General features: G+C 36.1%; 1 protein-coding gene across 1 annotated transcript in view; it reads right to left on the bottom strand.

The window, feature by feature from the left end:
- The window catches only part of LOC123252380 (transmembrane protease serine 11B-like protein), a 38,541-nt gene extending 24,914 nt beyond the window's left edge, over nucleotides 1-13,627 (bottom strand). Inside the window, exons 1-2 of the mRNA XM_044681717.1 lie at nucleotides 13,512-13,627; nucleotides 3,683-3,801 (exon numbers count right to left, since the gene is read on the bottom strand). Of these exons, the coding sequence (XP_044537652.1) occupies nucleotides 3,683-3,801; nucleotides 13,512-13,627 (235 nt within the window). The remainder of the gene's footprint in view (nucleotides 1-3,682; nucleotides 3,802-13,511) is intronic.
- Nucleotides 13,628-15,361: the final 1,734 nt, after the last annotated feature.

Below are 15,361 nucleotides of genomic sequence, written 5' to 3'. Positions count from 1 at the left end.
TAATTAAAACTCTAATTGGCATATATTAAAATCCACATAGATATAAAGAAAATAAGGCAAAGAGGTGGCAAGCCTGACATGGAAAAATGAAATAGTAGTAATGGGAGATTTCAGTTATCTAGGTATAAACTGGATTCTTTCTCTTGCTCTCTCACTCTCTTTCAAAAGCAGAGCAGCAAACATTTTTGGACTGCCTTAATAATAATTTCATCCATTAAAAGATGGAGGAAATTACTAGAAAAACTCATATTCTGGATTTACCTCTAGCCCACAAGGGAAAATGATTACGGGAGTGGAAATTAAAGAATTGGAATAGGATGATCATTCATTTTATAATCTATGTTAGAAAAGTAATGGAAACATGCATAGCCTGACATGTAGCCTAAATTTTAGGAGAATGGATATCAAAGTGTTCACAGAAACTATAAGTAGAAATTCACAGTCTAGAATTCTACAGAGGAAAGCAGCCCAGGAAGGAGAAGTTCTGGTAATACATTTTTTTAAACCCTTACCACTTCCATCTTAGAATCACTACTGTGTGATTCTAAGGCACAAGTGGTAAGGGCTAGGCAATGGGGGTTAAATGACTTGCCCAGAATCACATAACTGGGAAGTGTCTGAGGCCAGATTTGAACCTAGGACCTCCTATTTCTGGACTTGATTTTCAATCTACTGAACCACCCAGCTGCCCCCAATAATAAAATTTTGGAGAAATAAAGGGAAACAATTCTGAAAAAAATTATGTGGATGGAATTGCACTTGATAACTTTTCAAATCTCTTCTAGCTCTAAATCTATGAAACCATGAGTATGAATATATAATAAGAAAGAAGGGGAGGAAGTACCTAAAGAGACCTGTGTGGATATAAAGAAATTTATTAACCATTTAGGTTTTTAAGGACATGAATAGAAGATGAACATAAGGGCAGGTGTTGGAAGGTGAGTTAAAAAAAAGTGTTATTTTCCTGACAGAATACTTTCCCAAGGACTAAATTTCAGGGCAATCTAAGGCTGGTAAGGAAATTTAAGGACCACAAAGGGTCTTTTTAAAAATCTATACTAAGCAAAAGTAGAAAACCAAAGAAGAGTTCATATCTTTGTTCAGGGTGGGAAAGACTATGCTAGGAAAACAAAGTCTTTCTCATGTTGATTCTATTTTCTCTCCAAGAATAATGTTTGAATTAGAAAAATACAAAAATCAGTCATTTAGAGTCAAATCTAAGATAAATAGGATGCTTAACTGCTCTCGATGGCTTTTACAAAGCCCAGATGAAATATATCCCAGAGGACTGAAAGACCTGGCAGAACTGTTAAGTCACTCTCATTGATCTTTAACTAGTGAAGGCCAATGATGGTGCAAAAATAGGAAAGGAAAATGTCCCCAACTATGAGATCTGCAAATAAGGATTCAAGTAGCTTGACTTTGATTCCTGACCAAAACTCTAGACTGATTTGCTGAATCAATATTTATTTATCATTTGGAAAAGGAAGTGATGCTGCTGACATAAGTAAATTGAAGGTGGAAAGAAAAATTCCATACACATGAAAACACTGGTAGGAGCACACTTTATAGGAGCAAAGAACTGGAAACAAAAGAAATACCCACTAATTGGGAATGTTTAAACAAGGCATGGTACTTTGATGAATTGGAATATTTCTAAACCACAAAAATCAATGAATATGAAGAATTCAGAGAATGATGGGAAAACAGATGAACTGATGCAGTCAAGTAAGCAGAACCAATAAAACGATAGCCCCAACACAAATGGAAGAACAAAAAATGAAGCCAAATATTATATAATGACCAAGCCTACCCCCAAGAAGAGAGGAGAAACAGAACTGCCTACCTTTCTTTGCAGAGGTAGGGAGACTGTGAGTGTGGGACATTGCATATGCTTTCAGACTAGAATGATATGCTAATGAAATCTAATGAACTCCTTTCCTTTTTTAAAAATTGTGTTAAAAGGAATTAGTTAGCCTAAGGAGATGTGGATACATTGAGAAACAATTGATGTAAAAACAATTTATTTGTAGAAATTTAAATTCCATGAAGAAGAAAAGAAAATGTGATGATCAAAGAGAATTAAAATGACTTCAGGATTGGATAATGCTAGATTAACCTTGTTTCCACTTTTCAACTCACTTAGTAGACTAGTTAATCCAGGGAAATGTTTATAGAGTTTGCCTGGAATTTAGCAAAGCCACTTCCCATAATATCTTATGGGGAAAATAAGAAATGTGCTTGATGATGACAGTAGGTAGTTAGGTAATTTTGGAACTGGTTGTAATACTGGCCTAAAACAGTAATCATTAATGAGTTGGGGTTAATATAGAAGGAGCTCTCAAATGGAGTATTCCAAGAGCTTTTATTTGACCTTGTAGCATTAAGCATTCTCATCACTAACTTGGATAAAGGAATTGATAAAATGCTATGTAAAAGGAAGGTGGGAAAGGCAGTAGTTTGGATAACTAACAGGATATTTTAAAAATCTTGACAGGAATTCTAGACTGATTGCATAAAGATGCACTTAAGTAAGAATAAAGTTAAATTCTTATGCTTAGACTCAAAATATCAATTTCAAATCCAAATGAGGAGACATGCATAGACATCAGTTCATCTCAAAATGAATTGGAGGTTTTAGTGCACTGTTTAATATGAGTCAACAGTGGAAGATAGTAGTTTAAAAAAAAGTTAATATGATTTTAGCATGCATTGAGAAACACATTGTCCAGGACTGAGAAGCGGATAGTTTTGTTTTACTAATCCCTGCTCAGGGTACTTTTGGAGTATTGTGTGTAGTTCTGGGAGATTTGTTTTAACAAAGGCATTGATAATATAGAGATCAATCAGGGAGGAGCAACAAGGAGGATGAAAGGCCTTGACAGGATATGTGAGGTTCAGTTGATGATGCCATATAAGTTGAAGGAGAAGAGAATATAAAGCTTGAAGAAAAGAAGACCTAGGAAGGATATAATAGATTTCTTACACATGTGAAGGGCTATCATCTAGAAGAACATGATTTTATATTGTTTGACCCTAGTGGACAGGAACAAATGGTGGAACTTCCAGAGAGGAAGATTTATGTTTGATGTAAAGAAAAATTTCCTAAAGGTTCAAGCTAATCAAAAGCAAATAATTATTTTTATAATAACACTGATATTATTTGTCTATTAAAAATACCTCCTATTTGTCTCCCCGCTGTCCCTTGCTCTTCTCTTTTATATGTTTTCTTTCCCTGTTAGAATGTAAATTCTTTGAGGGCAGAGATCGTCTTTCTTCTTGCTTATATTTGTTTTTCCAGGATATAATATAGTGACTAGGACATGGTAAGTGCATGAAAAATACCCATTGCTATTGCCTGCTTATACAACAGTCTTTAAAAAATAAATTCGATGACACATATAAAATCTAGTGGAATTGTTTGTTGGCTACAGGCAGTGGGTAGGAGGAAGAGAGGGAAAGAACTTGAATTGTATAACCATGGAAAAATATTCTAAGTTAATTAAATAAATAAATAAACTTTTAAATTTTTTAAAATAAAATAAATTTGAAGAAAATTAATATCCCTTAAGGAAATCATTGTGAAAGAAGAAGAGCCATTCATGACCATTCATGTTTCAAGTTAGTTGAAAAAGAGAGTTTGCAGCAATGGAAAAATAATAAATATATCATCAATACTGACCAACTGCTAGAAAATGAACAAGAAGGCCAATTGTAACTCCCAAGATTGCCAGAACTCCAAATGCAATAAGGGCAATCATCCAAAATGGTAGTGATGTTCTTTGTGAAGCTCTACCTGGTCTGGAAAGGGAAAAAATAGGGGGAAAAATTAGATAACAGTCATTCCAGTTCAACTTTATTTTCTTCTTACTCCAAATAGGCTAAAAGTTTAGCATCAGTAAAAATTTGGAAAGATCACATGGTGGCCATTTCCCAATAGGGAAAGAAAGGCAAGGAATTATTAAATATATTAAGTGCCTACTATGTGCCAGGCTCTAATATCAGGTACTAAATATTTTTTAAATATCTCTTTTGAGCTTTATAATAACCATGGACAGGAAGTAGGTGCTATTATTATCTTGATTTTACAGTTGTGAAAACTGAGGCAATGTGAGAGTTAAATGGCTTGCACAGAGTTATATAGCTAGTAAGTTTTTGAGACCTAATTTAAACTATACTCAGTGTTCTGTGCACCACACTACCAGCTGCCTCTAAATGTCAAAAAATGTAGACAAAAATTTTCAGAAGAACGTGAACCATCAAAAATTATGTAGTAGGAAAGGATCCTAATTATTAATAATGTATGGATCAATAGGAATAGAGATTAGATTTGTGAATTCACTGATATAGGGAAATAAAAAAACTCTTGCTACCAATGCAGATAGGCACTTTCTTTGCAACTCATAGTCTTAGAGAACCACTATAGCTAAAATGTTAAGTGACTTGTCTAGGGTCATAGAGCCTGCAAGTATTAGAGGTGGGACTTGAACTTGGGTCTTTCTGGTTTCAAGGCCAATAACCTAGCCTCCAATAAGAGAAATACAAATAAAATCAATTTAATACATTTTATACCTAGTAAATTAGAAAAATATAAGAAATATAAATCATTAATCCAAGAACAATTTTGAGAAGACTTGCACATTAGTACACTGCTGGCAGAGCTGTAAATTTATAAAAGCATTCTAGATAACAATTAGGAAGTATCTGAGAAAACTATAAAAGTTTTGATCTATGATTACCACTATTGAGCATATAACCCAAAGAGGTAAATAACAAAAAGAAAAGTCCCATATATTTCAAAATATTTATAACTGTACTTTTTGTTATACAGAAAAATAATAGGAACAAAGTGGGTGCCTAACAATCAAAAGAACGGCTAAAAATATTGTGGAATATGAATGCTATCAATCCGTCAACAAATATTTATTAAGCATCTATTATTTACCAGGCATTATGATGAATTAATGTGAATGTGATAGAAGATAATTGTGTCATAAGACATGATGGGTATCAGGAGATCAGAGAAACTTGGGAAGACTTGTAGGAACTGGTACAGGAAAATAAGCAGACCTAAGAGGACATATAAAATGGCCATGATTGTGCAAAAGAAAATGACATTAAGGAACACAGATACATAACAATGTAAAGACCAATTCTGACTCCAGAATTAATCTTGTAAACTATCTCCCCACTCATAAAAAAAGGGATGCATGTGTTAGTTTATTTTGCTTACCTTTACTTCCTTTTTACAAGAGTGGTTTGTTTTGGTGGGGGGAAAGAATTGGAGAGTGGAAACCATATAAACAGTAGTACTAATATGTTGTCTTTCTTATACAGAGTTTATAATACCAGCCTATTATCCAGAGGGACTTGAGGGCATAAAAGAATCATTATCCCAATTTTGGAGATGAAAAGCTGAGAATAATGTGACTTGCCCAAGATCACATAGCTAATAAGTGGCAGAGCTGGGGATTAAACCCAGATCTCCCAACAGTGTTATCAGTATTATTATTAAACCATGCTGTCTTTTATCAAATAGACTTACTCTTGATCTAAACTATGAGACAAATGTTTTTGTGAGGCTGTCAATATATTACATTGTACACTTTATTGATCCCCCTAACCTGAAGCACTGTTACATTTCACTGGACTATCAACTAGTATGAGGTTTTTTGTTTTGTTTTGTTTTGTTTTCACTTTAACAGCAAGATACAAGACATGAAGGAAGTTGGACAGCTTTGATGTTTCTAATTGTATCTCTGATTTATCTTTCTTATACCACTTTATCTTGTAACCATTTCTGGTTACCAAAGTCAAGGGCTAGTGTAATGTTATTTGGCATTGCAATATGAAATCAGAATGATTGACAGTTGACAGTTTGTAACTTAGACTCAATCAAGCTTGCCATGAGCCAGCAAGGGCAAAAGTCAGTTGCTGGGAAGACTATAAATGGCAGGATTTTGAACCAAAGAGGGTCTCAGTTTTGAGAATGGATTTTGGTGAGAGGTCTTGGTTGGGTTTGGGTAGGCCAATTCAACTTAGGATACCAGCAACCAGCTCTGATCACTACCATACTCTCAAATCCTTGTGACTCCAGACTGTATATCCTGACTACTTACTTACTCATCAAGAAGAAGCAATATCAATCACCATCAAACCTGATTCAGGTTAAAGCAACTTGGCTTTGCCAGGTTGGAATTTGGCAAGCAAAGCCACAGCAACTGTCTAACTTGAAACCCTGATTACCTTCAATTCTCATAGCATCTGATCATCTATAGCTTAAGCCAAGGATTTCCTTTACTCCTCCATCCTTCAATTCCCTGTTCCCTTCCCCTAAGTTTCTTACTATTAAATCTTAAACTCACTTAGGTGAATGTCATTCTTTACCTTAAGTATTAACAATCATGTCCTTGGGTAGTTGAAGAAGGAGGGGTTATTCCAACCAAATTTAAGATGCAGTCAACCAGCGTTTTATCCACATTTTGGGAGCCAGGATAAGCAGTCATAAGAGCTGTGTGATCTAAACCACAGCCTCTTCACTTAACCACTTATCGTGGGACACTGTTATATTGAAGCTGGGTGTAATAGTTTCTTCACAAATATTCCTGTGGGGTCCTTAGTGTTCACCACCACAACTTAGTGTCATACCTAGGGATTTCCACACTCACTCAGCTTCAGTTGCTCCTAACACCATCAGAGGAAGACTGTGCTCCCATTATCCTATAACAGTTTTTGGTGAAGTCCAAAGGAACTGAACCTTGTAAAAAAGGAATTTATCAAAATGGTTTGGGCTATAATGACCTTCATAGTCCTTAGCTTTTGCTTGATTCTTTGGTTGCGGCCCTATGCTCCTAGGGAGTCAACAGGAATAACTAACTAACTAAGGTAAAGAATGACGTTCACCTAAGTGAGTTTAAGATTTAATAATAAGAAACTTAGGGGAAGGGAACAGGGAATTGAAAGATGAAGGAGTAAAGGAAATCCTTGGCTTAAGCTATAGATGATCAGATGCTATGAGAATTGAAGGTAATCAGGGTTTCAAGTTAGACAGTTGCTGTGGCTTTGCCTGCCAAATTCCAACCTGGCAAAGCCAAGTTGCTTTAACCTGAATCAGGTTTGATGGTGATTGATATTGCTTCTTCTTGATGAGTAAGTAAGTAGTCAGGATATACAGTCTGGAGTCACAAGGATTTGAGAGTATGGTAGTGATCAGAGCTGGTTGCTGGTATCCTAAGTTGAATTGGCCTACCCAAACCCAACCAAGACCTCTCACCAAAATCCATTCTCAAAACTGAGACCCTCTTGGTTCAAAATCCTGCCATTTATAGTCTTCCCAGCAACTGACTTTTGCCCTTGCTGGCTCATGGCAAGCTTGATTGAGTCTAAGTTCCAAACTGTCAACTGTCAATCATTCTGATTTCATATTGCAATGCCAAATAACATTACACTAAGCAATTGGGGGGGGGGGGGTTAAATGATGCCTAAGGTCATACCGCTAGGAAGTATCTGAGGTGAGATATGAATCCAGATCTGCCTGACTCTAGACTTGGCACTCTATCCACCATGCTACCTAGTTGCCCTCAATTTATCCTAAATGTATCCCTAAGTCTTTGAAAAATCATAGATGAAAGCTACTGAAAATGGCCACCTCTAAAGATTAATTTTCTATATACTCACAAAAATTTATTACTTAGTAACATTCTCCATATACAGTAAAGGCCCTAGATTGCTAATGTGTCATTACACATGGTTATTCCAGACCCTGGTACGTGAAGATCAACAGTGTGCTGATAAATGTTTAACAACTAGCACTCCAAGAAAAAAAAAAGTATGTGCAACGCACTTTAAAGATTAATCTGCCTCATTACTATTTTTCTTCATCACTTTCTTAATTGGAGATAATCAATGACACAAATTAAGACTTGATTTGTAGCTTTTGCCAATTTCTGAAGTGTATAAGCTCACATTGAAAATTTAAGAGTTGAGTCCTATGAACCAATAAAGTTGGTTCCAGAATATACCAGAGAATGTCAGTGGCATAGAAGAAAGATCTCTTTAGATCAAAAGATTTGAGTTTGAGACTTGACTCTATCACTTATTAGCTGTATGTCTCCAAGATTCAGTTTTCTCATGTGTAAAATGGTAATATTAACATTTGCAGTTTTTACAAATGTGAGGGGGGAAATGGGAAATTTTAAGGCACTATATAACATGAATATGAATTATTATGATTTTACTTGTTATCAGGATTAAAATAGACTTTTGTACTATTCTTTATATGAAGTATCTTTTGTTTTACCCTTCTGGCCCTTCAAAATTATAATAAAGAAATGGGCTCTCCTATTTTCCCCTGAAATAACACCTTATTGATATAATCAAATGAGGAATTATTAGTCTCTCCCCACTCCCCTGCCGACAACAACAACAAAAAGATGAAGTTATGGAAAGCCATGCATTAGCCAGTGAAAACATTGACCTAGGCACTGAATCACTTCATATTACAGGCAAAGGAAATAGAAATATCCATAGGAAAAAAGACACAGTGGAGAGTGTTGAGCCTGGAGTTGGGAAGACTCATCTTCCCGAGGTCAAATCTGAGTGACTTTGGGCAGACACTTACCCCTCTTTACCTCAGTTTCTCATCTATAAAATGAGTTAGAGAAGAAATTGACAAATCCTTACAGTATCTTCACTAAGAAAACCTTTTAAATGGGATCACAAAGAGCCAAACATGACTGGAAAGTGAGTGAATTGGAAAAATTTTACTTGAAATTTTTAAATTGTATCATATCAATGAGGGCTGTTCCCTAAACTCTGTTTTTCGGTGTTTTTCTTGGTCTTGTTTTCATATACAAGAAAAAACAACCACATTAGTGCCTGGAAAGGGGAATTATTCAACCACAAACCCACATCTGTTATTAAGACCAGATTTTTCAAAAGTTCACTGCTCAAGACCAAAAAGCTGTCAGGATTAATGCAATTATCGAGTAAAGACAGTTCTATCAAGGTGAGGGTGACAAGACTCTTTCTTTTGATTCAACTCTAGGTGCTGCCAGCACAACTGTGTGCTGGTCAGAATAGGTATTCTGATTCTTTTCCCCCACCCAGTATTTTGCAATAAATTTCAGGGAGAGGCTAATTTGTGGAGTGGAAGGGAAAGTGAAGGATGGAAGGAGGTAAAGATAAGGGGTGGTCCAGTTTCACTACTTCTGAAAATCTCTTAGAACATCTATTAGCCACTAATAAGTCCTTTGAAGCTTTTGTATCTTAAAATATTAAATAGGTCATATTGTTTAAAGCACACTTTAAAAAAAAAAGACAATCCTTTTGTGGGACTTCCTGCTATGACAAGCCCTAGCATCACATTCGCATACTCTATTTCTTTATGATACAAGCAGACAAGCTAGACACTTCATAAGAAAAAAGCTGACAGATTTTCAGACAGAAAGAACAGCAAATTAAAATAGCTATTTCTTCTTTCAGCCACAGGGCAATGTCACTTGTCTTTTTATTTATGGGTTGCGTATTTGTGTTTAATGTCAACCAGAAAAATCAATATCACTAAACTTTTCAGAGAAAAGAATTCAATCTAGACTTTTTCAGTAATAGAGATTGCTACAGTCTTATTTTTTTATAATACTTGATTCCAGATCACCTGATTTTGTCATTTTAATCAGCAGCAAACATATAGTGAACAGCTACTCTGTTCTAGGGTCTGACCTGAATTTCAACTCAAATATTGTGCCCCCACCCCCACCCCACAACCCAGATTTCCTGATGAAGAAAAGATTGACATTTACAATCAAGCTAATGAATTTCTATGAAGGTGGAAGTTCTCCTTTTGCCCTGAGAACACCAACAGTAGCACCTTGAGGTGTGAGTGTAACCTGTCTCCTAGTGGCTCCTGGAGTTACCAGTATTAACTGAACTACAGACTCCAATTTAATCTTCCCCTCACCCCCTGCCCATAGTCTTTTCAATTCAATCTTTGTGGTTTAGAGGCATTGCAATTCAAGCTTCTTGTTATGTAAGTTATAGAATCTATTCCCTATAAAATTCTTAGCAAGTTGACATCACACAGAATATAAACTCCTTGAGGGCAAGCACCATTTCATTTTTGTCTTTGTTACAGTGTCAGGCACACAGAGTATGATCGATCAGTGCTTGTTAGAGTGCTTGTTATCGAATTGAATATAATCTATGTTTAAATGACACATGATGGAAAATACCTTCTCACAAGATCTTGGGGAATCTCTAATTTTTTGAGAAGCTTTTCAGGGCTAGCTGGGTGGCTCAGTGGATTGAGAGTCAGGTCTAGAGATGGGAAGTCCTAGGTTCAAATCTTGCCTCACACATTTCCTAGCTGTGTGACCCTGGGCAAGTCACTTAACCCCAACTCCCTAGCCCTTATTGTTCTTCTGCCTTGAACCCAACACTTTGTATCAATTCTTAGACAGAAGAGAAGGAGATGGAGAAGGTCTTCCTCATATTGAGTTACAGTCCATTTCCCTCTAACTTCCACACAACTGCTCTATGTTTCCCCTACCAGAAACAAGAAGCAGAAGCCTTCAAATAGCTTTAAACTACTTTCAATTGTTCATGCCAGGTAGAGAATTAAACCTAGCAGCACTAAAGAGTAATGTAATCCTACTATTTTGATAACTCAAGGTACATACATACATATACATATATACATAGGTATGTGTTTATAGATGCACATAACAAATACAGTGTCCCAAAACATTCAGTGCAGTTTTAAACTTTAATATCTAAAACAGCACTAAGACTTTTAGAATAAGCTGTGTTAATAGAAGCAAAACTCACTTATGTAACTATATACTCATACATATAACTAAAAATTGGGCATTCAAGTAAGGCTATGCTTAAGATAGATTTTCTCTTAATAAGTGGAAGCCATCCTCATTTCAGTAGCATTGTTTAAATTTATATTTATAAATACCTTCATATGGTAATGCAGTCTTCTGATCAAGGCACATAACAAATAGATCATTAACTTTCAGAATAAACCTGTACAAAAGCTCAATTATTTTTTATGAATTTATTATTTTTATTTAGAATATTTTTCCATTTTTACAAGATTCATGTTCTTTCTCTCTCCCCCAACCCCCCCAATCTGTAGCCAATGCGCAATTCCACTAGGTTTTACATATATCCTTGATCAAGACCTATTTCCATATTATTGATAGTTGCACTAGGGTTATCATTGAGCATCAACATCCCCAATAATATCCCTATCGACCCATGTGATCAAGCAGTTCTTCCTCTGAATGTTGATAGCGCTCTTTCTCATAAGTCCCTAAGAATTGTTCTGGATCATTGCCAAAAGTTCAATTATTGTACACATAAACTCATTGTTTTCCCCCTATCACAGGAGTCTGTTAAGTCTTTTAGTTATGAAATATGCACAAGTTTTGAGATGTAAAAGGGAGATATACAAATTATAGAGACGAAAATAGCAGAAAAGCAGAATTGCGGAATTTGACATCAGAGACCATCTAGTTCAACTCATGTCTGAAAGAAATCCCCATAACACATCCAACAAATGTTCATCTAGCCCCTATCTGGAGGCTGGTTACCCTAGAGATGTTCTAAACCAATCCTCTCATTTTACAAAGTAGGAATCTTTTCGATCAGTGAGGTTGAATGACCTTATCTTTGCCAGACTGCTAGTAATAGCAATAGCACTAAAACCCAGATTTTATGACTTAGGATCCTGTGGTCTTTATTACTCTATATCCCAGTACTACATATTAACCAATAGATGGCTTCTTTTACCCTGACCCCTTTAACCAATGGAATTGGAACGGATTTCTGTCATATATGTTAGAAATTTGTTTAAGTACATTTAGCAGCACCAGAGGAGAAGAATATAAGATTCCATTGCTGCTCTATGCTGATGCTTCACAGAATTTCCTAAAAAGGTACAGTGATCAGAGTACAAGAGAAAAAAAAAACAAGTCTAGGACCTAGAGTCAGAGGAACTGAATTCAAGTGGAATGCTTACTGTATGTGTGACATTTTGGCAAATCACTTGAGTGCTCTCTAAAATGAAGGGCTTGCATTACATGATAACTAAAGTCCTTTCCAGCTCTAGAGCTATGATCATTTGGTTGCTCAGTGATGGACAGATTACTAATGATTGAAATTTGAAATTCTTATTATTGAGTTCTAGCCATACAACTAATCTCTCTAAGCCTCAGTTTCTTTATGTATAAAATGAAAGACTTGACTGATCTCTACTATGAGCTTAGAGATTTCACAGAAACCTATCAACATCCTCCTCTAATACTTCCTCATGGCATAGAGATAATCCAGACTACCAAAAAGCTGTGTTAGTATGTAGTCTGACAGGTCCTAACAAGCTGGAGAGGCTTTGAATATAGGTCTGATGATTAATTATTATCTTGGCCTTCTGAATAACACAGATTATTTTAAGACTACATTCAAATCTCACTTTCTGCAGAAGCTCTTTCCTACTCCTATTCATTCTCCTTTCCAACACTTTCCCCTTTCAGATTATCTCCCATTTGTTTGCATGTTGTTTCTCCCATTAGAGCAACGGTAGGCAACCTTTTTGGCCATGAGAGCCATAAACGCCTGCAGAAGGAGGAGGATGGAGGCAGAAGGTGCTAGAATATGGGGCAGGGGCTGAAGGGCCCCCTGGGGCACATCCTGGGGCTCTGCCCAAATTGGCAGGTCGGGAGGTGGAGCCAGATATGGCTGGAGAGTCGTTGCTGACCCCTGCATTAGAGTGTGATCTCATGAAGACAAGAAACATTTTCTTTATATCCTCATCTCTTAGCATAGTGCCTGGCACAAAATAAGCATTTAATAAATATTTGTTTACTGATGACTGATTGTGAGCCCAGGACTGGCCTAAATAGTTTTGCCATCAAGTGGCAAGGCCAAAGATCTGGTTGGCCATAGGGTAATAAATATTTTGATCATAACTCTTAAGGACTATCTATTATCTGTAGTGAGGAATATTCATCCTAATGAAATCTTTGATCTTTGAGGGAATGAAGTATAGATTTCATGTTTTAGTCAGAATGCTCCTATAGCAAGTCAAGAGATCAAGATAGAGATAAGGACTATTTCTTAACTAGCTATGGGAACACTCAGTTGAACAATCAGTCCACAAGTATTTATTGTCTTCTATGTGCTAGGTACTGTATGAGAGCCTGATGATACAAATACAAAACATTCTGTTTAAAGTGTGTATTCTAAGGGGCAGCTGGGTAGCTCAGTGGATTGAGAGCCAGGCCCAGAGACAATCTGACCTTAGATACTTCCCAGCTGTGTGACCCTGGGCAAGTCACTTCACCCCCATTGCCTAGCCCTTACTGCTCTTCTGCCTTGGAACCAATACAGAGTATTGATTCTAAGATGGAAGGTAAGGATTTTAAAAATAAATAAATAAAAAATAAAGTGTGGATTCTATACATCAATTCTAATATGTTATACTTTAAGATAGAGGATTAATTTTGTACTGTACAGAGAGTGTCAGGTGATTATTTATCAGCTGCTCTGTTAGGTAGAAAAATCTAGACACAGCTTTCCTCTGCAGCACTTTCTTTTGGCCCCTGGAGGCATCAGCAATATTCATCCTGCCTCTCAATTTTATGATGCAGGTGCCCTAAATGTGTGAAAGGAATGCAATGAACATCTCTGAGGATGTTTTTTTAATTTAGCAAATATTTGTCCAACACCTGCTCTATGCCCATCATTCTATTAGCACTAACAAAAATATGGAAGAAGTTGACAAAGATATTAAAGTCTCATGAGCAAACAAAGGAAAAAACACCTGAAATCACTAAATAACATCTGATTCAGTGCAAAATCAGGGATATTTTACAGACAATAACTGTGATAGGAAAATTATAGGTCAGAGAGAGAGGAATGTAGATTGCTATTATTCTTTATATTCGTAGCAATAATTAATAAAATTTCATGAAATACACTTTCTATTATGCGTCATATTAAACTGATGATGTTCTATGAATAATTATTTTGCATTCTTAATAATGTTCATGTAGGATAGAGTAGTTAGAGAGAGCTTCAAGGCAGAGATACAACACTGATTGGCCCCAGAAGAACAGAAAGGCTCTGATTGATGAAGAGGGAATGGGACAAGGTTTGAGAGAAGAGTTAGAGAAAGAAGAGGCAAGGAGAGATGGGGTGGTGATAGAGGTAAGTGGGATAGAGGATAAGGAGATTGGTTTAATCATAGCGGGGGCTTGGGGAGCAAAGTCATATAGATAAGGAGAAGGGTGAGCTAGGATGGTTAGTTAGAGCTTGTATGAAGACACTGACATAAGAAGAGCCTGAACTAAGATTTTGGTAGTCAGAATATAAAAGAGAAAAACAAGAAAAAAAACTGACAAAACTAGGTAGTTGGTTGCTATTGTTGCTTAAGGTTAGGCATGAGCAAAATATCATAATTATATTTTGATCTTTCATGACTGAGAGGATGATGGCACTCAGTGAAAATGGAAAATTAGGAAGGAACAATGGCTCATTTTGTGAGGAAAAAGGTTAATTCAGTTTGGACATATCGAACTCAAGGTGATAGTGATCTGCAAATGAAAATGTTAAGGAGGCAATTGAAGACACAAGGCTTGAACTCAGTTCCCAGCGGCCGTATTCTTTTCATATGTAAAATGATTTTTTAAATATATAAACTTATATATTTTATATCCCAGCAGCCGTATTCTTTTCATATGTAAAATGATTTTTAAAATATATAAATTTATATATTTTATTTATATTGTATATATTGTATATATTTATATATAAAATATATAAAAATATATTTTAAAAAATTCAAAATAAATGGCCTCTGATCTTTCCAGTTCTATATCTGTGGTGTCAGCAAAGAAGGAATTTGGAGTTGGAGAGAAGAGATTTATGAGTAAACTATCTAAAATTTGTAGTTGAATATGTGTTGTCTAGTGGAAAAGGTTTAAAGAGAGAACCCCCAAACAGCAGAATATTAAAGTTATAAGAAACTAAAGAGATCGTCTTATCCAGTCCTCCCATTTTATAGATGAAGTTAGGTCTGAAGGGCAACTGGGTGGCCTAGTGGATTGAGAGCCAGGCCTAGAGATGGGAGGTCCTAAGTTCAAATCTAACCTCAGACACTTCCTAACTGTGTGACCCTGGGCAAGTCATTTAACCATCATTGCCTAGTCCTTATCACTCTTCTGCCTTAGAAGCAATACACCGTATTGATTCTAAGATGGGAGGTAAGGGTTTAAAAAGAGAGAGAGAGAGAGAGAGAGAGAGAGAGAGAGAGAGAGAGAGAGAGAGAGAGAGAGAGAGAGAGAGAGAGAGAGGTTAG

This window comes from Gracilinanus agilis, chromosome 6 (assembly GCF_016433145.1).
Source record: "Gracilinanus agilis isolate LMUSP501 chromosome 6, AgileGrace, whole genome shotgun sequence".
In the NCBI taxonomy this organism is placed as follows: domain Eukaryota; kingdom Metazoa; phylum Chordata; class Mammalia; order Didelphimorphia; family Didelphidae; genus Gracilinanus; species Gracilinanus agilis.
The sequence above is the reverse complement of the archived record's forward strand: the minus strand, read 5'-3'. Positions and strand labels throughout refer to the sequence as shown.